At 42.5% G+C, this 9,810-nt stretch overlaps 1 protein-coding gene across 1 annotated transcript in view; it reads right to left on the bottom strand.

Moving 5' to 3' along the window:
• Window positions 1-69: 69 nt before the first annotated feature.
• Window positions 70-9,810, bottom strand: part of CD8B (CD8b molecule) — a 28,486-nt gene continuing 18,745 nt past the window's right edge. The window contains exons 2-3 of the mRNA XM_019526633.1: window positions 6,152-6,263; window positions 70-1,144 (exon numbers count right to left, since the gene is read on the bottom strand). Of these exons, the coding sequence (XP_019382178.1) occupies window positions 705-1,144; window positions 6,152-6,263 (552 nt within the window). The 3' untranslated portion in view covers window positions 70-704. The remainder of the gene's footprint in view (window positions 1,145-6,151; window positions 6,264-9,810) is intronic.

The following is a 9,810-nucleotide window of genomic DNA, read 5'->3' as shown; positions in this document are numbered from 1 at the left end:
AGAAAAGAGCTCACTCTCCCTGGCCCCGTCTGTCCTAGGCTGTCCCTCCTATGAAGTCATCTAGCCACCAAGGTTGTCACCAATGTCATCAGTGATGATGTGGAAACTGGTCCCTGGGGGGACTGTGGATGGAGACTCCTGCCCCATTTCACATAATACATTCACAACCGCTCAGTGGTGAGAGATACCAGCTATTATCAGCCTGCAGCAATCTTGTATTCAGGGCCTGGTTGTGAAAAGCATGATGTCTTCTGACTGACCCACACAGTCACCGAATCCCCCCTAATTTAAGGGTATCATTAGGATACCAGTCAATGGGGTGTGAGAAACAGAATGGATCAGCGAGGATGATCTGTGAACTCAAGTAAGAAAATGATGCAGATTCATAGGAAAAGTTGCTCTGGAACTAGAGAAATCCTCAAACACGCAGTGTTAGACCGCCTCAGTGTAATTGTAATTGGGAGACTGGTGGTAGCAAAAAGGTTACAATTTATTATAAGCTGTCATTCTCCTAAAGCAATTTCTCTACGTTTTCTGACTAATATGGACATCTCTTACAGCACGTTCCAAAGCTTTCTTATCCTGCCCACATTGACAATGTCATTGAAAGCAATGAGGAAAATTAGCAGGATCTGAGCACCCATCAATACAAACCTACTGTTTTAATTAGTTCTGTTGCTTTAATATTTATATTGCAGCCACACCTAAACTGAGGTCTCGCTGTACCAAAAAACAGGATGCTCCAAAGTTCTCAGACAGGTTCTGGCCTGTGTAAAAAAGCACTTACCTACACTCAGCTCTGTCCCACTGCTGAGGATGAGCCTTGAAGAGTGGGACACAGCACAGTAATAGGTGCCCTTGTCTGATGGCTGAACGTGGAAGATCTTCAGGGAATGGGAGTTTCGGAAGTTCTTGCTTATGTAAAACCTGCTGTTGTCAAAGCCACTGCCATAAATGTACTTGTTAATCATCGTCACAAATACTATAAACTGGAACGTTTCTTTCCCCTTGCTCCAGCGGTACCAGTAAATGCCCTGATTAGAAAGCTCCTCACTTATTACACAGACAATGTCTGTGGTATTGCTGTGTTTCAGGGCTATAATATGTGGTGGATTCTGAACGAGACTGGAACTGGTGAGGCGACCTACTGGAAGAAAATAATATGTATCAGTGCTCTAACTACTGATTTCTACGCATAACAAACAAAGGTTTTCTTCATAAGCTTACAAATTTCTGTGCTCATAAAATCATGAACTCGTACACAATGGATCAGCTCCATTAGGAAATCTAGCCCATCTTCCAGGACAATTCTTGACTGTTCCCTTACACCTTGCCATGCCAGCATCTTGCAACCCGAGTTCAGATACTATGGCAATTGCAGTTTTACAAATACACATCTTGACTGGCAGAGACATTAAATAATTAGATAAATAGCCTGACTGAGTGATTGGTCAGTTGATAAATGTCTAGTGTTTTACCCAGTCTATATTTAAAACTCCCAATCAATGGAGGTTTCACATCTTTCCTATGGAGATGTTTTCCCCCTTTTTGTAGCTTTAGTGCTTTATCATGCTTTGGGCGCGTTTTACCTCTTTTTGCCATTTCTTTATAAACTTGTTAGCTTGTTTGCTGGATTCTCTCTGGCTGGAAAAGCAACAAAACAGGCTGAAGATCTTTTTAAATAAGGTATCAAAACCCATAAAGGAAAGAACCCCAGCTTGGCCAAGGACAAATACAATAAGCAGCCCACAGAAACACTGGCAAGCTATTCAAGTTAATGGGAGCTGATGGCACTCAGCACTCCACAGCACTCAGATCTATTTTAATGCATTTTTTGGATATTTAGTTTTACTCCTGACATTTAAAGATAGGTGGTAAAGCAGACATCCAGATCTGCTGCTGTGTTAATGCTACTCTGCTAATTTACATCACAGACAAAAGTGAGACTACTCTGATTGATTTAAATGGACCGTCCATTTGTTTATTCTGTGTCACCTGTTGCAGGATCTGGCCTTTGGAAGATTTGCAAGCATGTGGGACTTGGACCATCTCTGATTTAAAGTAAAAATAAATACCAAATATTGGTCAGATTTTCATCACCTTTTTTCACGATGAAGAGCACCTTACAGCCATCACAGCTTGATTCTTCAATATCTTTACTTGCCTTCAGTTGTATTCACAGCTCCAACGATCCCACTGACCTCAGTGCAAGTGCTCCGGGAGTAGGATCTACCACTCACTGGGAATAGCGTCCTGCAGTTCTGCCTGTTGACTTTATTTAGACTATTTGTGGGGAAAAGTGCTACTCACTGGGTGCGTCTACACGAGACATTTACTGTGGAGTTGTCTAATTAGCTCTGCGGTAAAGTCTCTGCATCTACGTGTGTGGCTGTATTAGGTCGCAGGAAAGTAACAAATGCCGCCATAAGTTAGTACTTGTAAATACAAGTACTGTTCTGCGGCAGCATTATTTACTGTGCAGCAATGCATATGTAGATGCTGGTGGGGCTGGCTGGGGCACGAGGGTGCTTCAGTGCAGGGGGTGTCTGCTGGCTACCCCTGCACTGAAGCACCTCTGTAACCTGGCCAGCCCCTCCACAGCATACCGAGCTGGGTCGGCGCAGCCCCTGCCAGCCAGGGCTGCTCTCACCCGGCTCAATGTATAGCGGTCCCAGGCACGTGTGTAAATGAGGCACCGAGGAGCAATAAACTGGAGTGATATGCACCAGAGTTTATTGCTCTGTGCTAATAGCACATGTAGATGCACCCAGTAAGGGTCCCAAACCTAAACCTGGCCTTCTTGCTTACTTTTAGTAGCATTGATTTTTTGAGCCAGGAAATTAGCAAAATCTTTCTGATCTCTTTATGGATGGAAACATCAGCGACCAGAGGGATGGGACACTTAGCAATGGCATTAACTCACTGTGACTGTTTTTTGATTTCTTCATAAATCTCAATATTTGAAGTCAAGGGATTACGGGACAATTTCTGCCTTCTTTAAAATCTTAAATTCTAGCTTCCTAGTTACAGAAAAAGACTGATATATGAGCTCTCAACACTCGAAACTCAGAAGGAAAATAACAAGAACATTATCATTAACGCCATCACTATTACTATGGCTAGTCATCTTCTTTTTATATTGATCTTGTGATTTTGGTTAGAATGGCTTAGACTTACAGTTTGAACGCTTTGGGTGCGCAGCATTCAGAGAATCAGAGAAACACAGAGAAGTAGGGCTGGGAGGGACCTCGAGAAATACTGAAATCAGCTTTTGCAAGTATCACATAATCTCTTGGCTCCAAATATAGAGATCCATGAGAAAATCTAGAGAACTATTACCCCCATGAGTTAATATTATTGCTGAGTGTCCTATTCCTCTTGTTGCCAATATATCCAGTGGTAAAGAGATCTGAATCACATTGCCGGGCTCAAAAATCAATGCTAATCATTTGTCTTGGTGCCTATGTGGTATGTGTGTGCGTGCCCATGTAGGAACAGAGAGAGAAAATTGTATACATGCTTGTGCAGGAATGAGGGAGGGAATTATGGGTTTTTTTCAGCAGATGCACCAACAAACTCTGTGCATCGTGCAACAGAATAAAAACAATACTGCTTAACCACGACCCCTGCCCTGCCAACCTGCTTCCTGTGTATGTTTGTGAGGCACGCCTTCAGCGAGACAGGTTTCTCTCACATTTCTTGCCCCTTAGTCATAGAAGGCACATGCTCTTTTAGAAACCTGGGATCATGCATAGCAAGTGTTGCTAATAATAAGAATGCTTGAGCCCCTGGCTTGCTTGAATACTTCATCCACGCAGCTGAATTCTGCACCTGTACAGACCCCCAGGACCAGATATCAGGGGGCTGACACCTGCCTGCAAGGATCATTGCTTTAACTGTCACATAGCACTTCTGGCTGTTCTAGGGTTAAAGATGGGGTCAGGTGGCTACATTACCATTAGCCTAAAACCCGCTCTAGAGTAATGCTTAGCTCAGGAATTTGGCTGGACTAGGGATTAGATCTATGGGTGAATTGCAGGTGCATTCATCTGGGCCCTTGGAGACAGTGTTGACTTTAATACATTTAATACATTCCCGTCGATCTCTGAATGCTTCTGGGAAGAACATACTCAGCTATCTTTCCAGCAAACAAAAAGCTAAGCCTGGTTGCCTTTATTCCAGCAAAATTCCCATTGGAGTGAATGGGTGTTATTTCTGGAAGAGTATTTCTGGATGTGGTCTCCACTCTCAGAGCAGGCCTGAATCTGCCTCAACTTCCTTGCATTAATAGTTCCACTGGCATCTGCACACTGAGGCAAATGAGCAGGATTTGGTCCCCCGTAAATACATGGACTCTGACTTTGCAGCACAATCCCTTTTTCTCTCTTGAAAATGTCTAGCACGACACAGGGGATCAGGCTGCTAGTGTAACACGCTGATGGCCAGTGTCATGTCATTTTAATTTTTATGTGCTGTATCCAAGGCTGTTTCTGTAAAATCTTATTCTGGCAAATACTTCCTTGTCTTGCAAAGTGAATGAGACGGCATTCATAAATGTGTGCGGGATTGTTGTTCCAGCATCCATAGAATGAAAAAGTCCATGTCACTGCTCACCAAATGGATTATTGTATACATGGGTGCAATTTTTCAGAGCACTCAGTAGTGGCCTAACCCTATTCCCATTGAAGTCAATGGTAAGGCTCTCAGAGTTAGCAATAGGAACAGACTGAGACTACAGTAATGCCAAAAATCCTATCCAAAACTGCACTGGGTATTAGTACTTAAACATACTCCTGGGCCTACTGTGAGTTCACAGCTAGGGTGATATTGCAAAATTACATCACAAGTTTGTATTTGCTACTGAAGGGAATAAGGATTGTAAGGATGATCTTCTGTTGCAGACGGATTCCTCTTCACCCGGCTTTCAAGGAGATGCTAATCAAATGCTACTCTTTATAAATGTTCATTCCCAATCAGATTTGCCATGGAAACCACCAAAATTACAAACATTTTTCTATATTTAATTTGTGTAATTATAACATTTGGAGTTTCTCAAAATGAGAATGAAGTAAAACTCTAGTCATAACTTGTATTTTCTATTTTATAATATATTGGTTAATTTAATCCCCATATTCTGTCTTGACTTTCAGCCTTTATGATCTCAGTATAACCCATAGGAGTATAGAGCCTTCATAATCAAGCAGAGGGAAAACTACCAAGTCTCCATTCCTGGAAAGAATAAGTAAAATAGTTCATGGTACTTGATACTAAAAACTTAGCATCTAATTTCAAATTCATGGTGCTCTTGCCTTACTCTGGCCTTACACTTAATCAACTATAAACCATCCCATAAAATACATAATGCACTAAACCTGTTGGTAAAACTTAAGTTAAATTTATATTTATAATATATCATCCTAGCGCATACATATATCATGGATGTTTTGAATGCTCCAAGCACCATAATATGTAAGTGCTGTTAAAAGAAATGCTAAACTGTTGGGGTTATATACTGTAACCATAATACAACAGAACCTATCCTTAATCTGCACCTTTGGTACTATTTCAATGATTAAACATCACATACCATATTTTAATAACATGTTCATATTTACTATGAATCTATGGAGCAGATTCAGCACTTGGTTATATTGGCATAATTTTGGAATACATTTTTATCTATCTGTCTGTCCATCTATCCATCCCTCTCTCCATACACACCCAAGCAGATGTGTGCTCGTTGAACTGATTACAGAAGCTGGCTTTGTGAATGTATTTTAAACTGATAACATCCTTTCATGGACATCGACTAATATATCTATGGTGGAATCAGTGCCAGACCTACAACCTCAGTCTGTAATACTGCACAGCTGCCATATACTACACGCCGTTACAGAAATGAGCATTTTGGTTTGGCGACACGCATATAATGATATTATATCCATGTGTAATACAACACAACCGTAAATCTATAACTTCCTATAATCTATCTACATGGTAACATGTTCTATTCTGTACCAGTGATAGAAGACGAAGGGAAGGAGAGTCTAAGGTTATCATAGCGCCCCACAGTTTCTCAGCCTGCTGCACGGTTATTTTTAGAGTTCACTTCTTGTTAGTAAGTAATGTATACAAAGGGTTCCTTTCCTACCTGTGGTCTGTAGCCAGATGCAGAGGCAGAGCCACTGCCACTCCATCTTAGATCTGAGGGCACTTGACATCTGGTGCACTTCTTCACTCTGGGACCAAAAGTCTTTCCGAGTCTGCAGAAACAGGAGAGTGCTGGGGGCGGGCTGTATGACAGAGCCCACAGCCAGCGTGTAAGCTGCTTCTCACTAGCATCTGCTGCAAGGCAGCCCGAGGTGAGGATGATTCTGGAGCAACCATGCGGACCCCAGCGGGGCTGCACTGGCACGAATGAGATGCCAGGCTGGCTCCATATGCGCTGTGCTGGGGAGCTGAATGAATTCCTTGTGCATCCTAATCCTGGCCTCCTCTCCAGGCCCAGGCTGGCTTACTGCTGGTGCACTCCCAAACCTTTCCAAGCATTAGAAGAGGGGTGATGGCAGGTTTAAGGGATGGTTGGAGGACAGACGGATCATTTGGCACTTTGCTGGTCACTCCTAGGGGAGGATGCCAGATGGCGGGCAGAAAGGAGGAGGCCAGGCTGAGTGGATGAGCCTCTCTCTTCACTTTGCATATGGCCTGCCTGGCAGGTCTGCTTTCTGGTGAGCTTTCAGCATAATTTTTGCTGTAGCTGAGAGCTTGGAAGGCAGAGAAGTCTTGAAGGCGGAGAAGGTCTGGGTATAACTGCCTAACGGGGTCAGTAGCCCTACACGGTCTGTTCCAAAGCCCAAAGAAAGCACCAGAGAGATGATAAGAGTCCTGCTCACATGGTACCAGGCCCTGTAAAAGCTCAGGATTACTCTGTATTATTTGTTATAGAGATAATTTAGTAGCATTTAAGCATAAGGGCGCAGTTTGCTTCAAGTCACTTATTAGAGCTCCAGGTTGCCTTTCTCTTTCAAGAATAGCTGGTTGACTCTAATCTGAAACTGTTAAGGCTTTTACATAATTCCCCCCTTTGCTCAGGACTTAAATGCATAGGTTGCTTGTCCTTTTAACTACATATTCTCAGCAATGCTGGTCAAAAACCAGATGTTTTGGGGGAAAATATCACTTTCTCAATATTTTTTCATGATATTTTTAATTGGCAAGTTTTAAAAGAAGAAAATGAAGACCAAATGGAACACTTTTTTTGGCTTTTCCTTGGGGGCGCCCCCCTCAGTTCCATCACACTCGTTTAGTTTTGATCGCTTTGTCCCTGACAAAAACAACAACATAATGAAAAAAGGTTGAATTCCAGCTTCTGGTTTTTCATTAAAAATCAGAATTTTTCAAAACATCAAAGATGTACTGAATAATTGTTCACTTTTAGAAAAACAAAAAGGCATTTTTCATTGAAAAAGGGTTGGCAATAAAACGTTGCCACTAGGTTTCCTATTCAGGAGCGTCCATCTACTTACACTTTGGCTGGAGGTGGAAATAGCCTTTTACTTTTCTGTAAGCAGGGCGTTTCTCCTTGTCTTGGATAATGCTGAAAGCAAAACTTACTCTCCGTAATCCAAACATCAGAGGCGCTAGGAGAATTACAGGAAGTTTTGAAAGCTACAGCAAGAAACCTCAAACATGTTTCGTGGCTGACAAAGCCACAAGAGTAAGGCAATTCTGCTAAGGTTCATTGCCAGCTGCCGATGTGCTGTCACATTAAATTCTATCCTCTCGGGTGTACGTGCAGTAATACTGAAGCACGAAAGTTGCTCTGAGTTATGGGTGTTGGTAGGCTTCAATATGTACTACTTTAATAGTGAAATGTCTTGAGTTGATTTACTTTTTCCCAGTTGAGGGTGGGGAAGCTATCATCAAACTTCTGTATTTTCGCAGGTTTATAAGAAACCCAGACAGGTCACGAGCATTTTATTTATACAACACTTTGTCTTTTCGGCTGACGCTGCCATTGCTCATTTTTATTCATGCCCCCCCACATTTTCCTTTCCAATCAATAAATCTGAAGTCTTTCTTTCCCAGTGGAAGAGGTTCAAGAGGAAGTGCTACCTTGACTACCCCTTAGCCTAATGGGTAAGGTGTGCTCCTGCTCGGGACGTAGCAGGAAACAATCATCTCCCAATTTAAGCAGAGAGAAAAATAGGAAGATGACTTCACATAACATTTCAAGGCAGTTTCCATTCTGCCGGCAGACTTCATTTTCCTTTTATTTCCCCCACCTCGGGCTGCTCCAGGGTATTTTAACTCCTTGATTGCCAAAATGATTTTTGAAATCACACGGGATTTTGGGTAATGAAACAGTCGGACTACATATTTTGAGAAAAATGTTGATACAAATATCATGGGAAATGCAACTGTCTCTATAAAAACAGTTTGGCATGAAAATTGTTTATTGAATAAAAAGACATCTCTGATGGGAGAGACTCCTCAGGCATGAAATATTGACTAGCTCTATTCCTGCTCATTTTACAGTCCCGCAAACTGAACTGTAGCATCACTTAATAATACCAGTGGCATAATGGGATTCTTGGTTTACCCTGTTCCCGCACAGAGAATTCCTGCGTTTCCTTGAATCGTGAGAAACATTTCTCCCAGGTTCCTTTGACAATATGCTACCCTGGACAGTTCGAGTAAAGTCGCTTTTCCCCTCGGTTTTTCTTTATGATGGAAAGAAAAACTGAGTTGTGCCTTTCAGCCCTGTAGAGATGAATCTGCCCCATTTTCTATAGTTTTCTAAGCTTTATGATTGCTATTCAGTTCTCACTTCTCCAGGCTATACAAGGAGAACGGAGACATGCATTTCAGGGATTTAAACATTCTGGGAGAATTATTTAGCTGAGTTCACGTCTCCCCATTTGGGTGAGTGTGTTATAGCCAGCTGCAATGCTCAAGGGATCCGAGTCCATCGAACAAATCTGCTGAGTTTATTATGCAAGTAATAGCCCTGTTTTCCTTCTTGGAGAGCTATCACAAAAAATCTCATCTGTGCCTGTTTTGGTGCGGGCACTTTTCATACTTGGTTTAGTTTCATTGGAAGTCATTTCAGATGTGGTAAAACTACCGGCTGCAGAATTCAACGTACCTTTAGAACAAACTTGGAAGTTTGAGCCAAAGTGCTGCGCACACATTACGAGTAACATCAGCAGCCTCCGTACACAATACACTAAATAAAATTCTCTTTTGGCGTAAATTGATGCAGCTCCTTTGTCTTGAGGGGGGCTGTGCTAATGTATACCAGCTGAAGAGCCTGCTCTGCTATCTTCTTACTGTGAAGACTGATACTGGCCCGTTGTACAGCTCGATATCACACTGGATCAGGCTGAACTTCAGGTGCTGGGTGGAGTTTGTTCTTGCAAGATTCCACTTTATTCCTGTTCTCTGGCAATGGCAGGAGAGTTTTTTCGTGTTGATGCCAGGATGCATTTTCCTGGGGGCACGTGCAGACTTTGGGTGAAACACTTAACTCTTTTGCAAGGAAGGAACCCACCTCTTAATAACTAAGGACCTTTGAGGGAGGAGGGTGGAAGGCAGTGACTGCATTCAGAATTGGTTAGTGTTCTTTGGGGCTGAAATGAGAAGGCAACTAATTTGTCTCCATTTTACAGAGCACAGAGGCATGGCTGGATTCAGCAAGCTATGCACAGCACAGAAGTGGGACTTGAAGCTGGACCACCTGCATCCCAGTGCAATGCTCTTCACAAGGCTTGTGGCAGCTGAAAAGTATGTCTGTGTGATAAAAGTGCT

The sequence above is a fragment of the Gavialis gangeticus genome, unplaced genomic scaffold, assembly GCF_001723915.1.
Source record: "Gavialis gangeticus isolate Ggan-Ray unplaced genomic scaffold, GavGan_comp1, whole genome shotgun sequence".
Classification (NCBI taxonomy): domain Eukaryota; kingdom Metazoa; phylum Chordata; order Crocodylia; family Gavialidae; genus Gavialis; species Gavialis gangeticus.
Note: the sequence above shows the minus strand (reverse complement) of the source record. Positions and strands in the feature narration are given on the sequence as shown.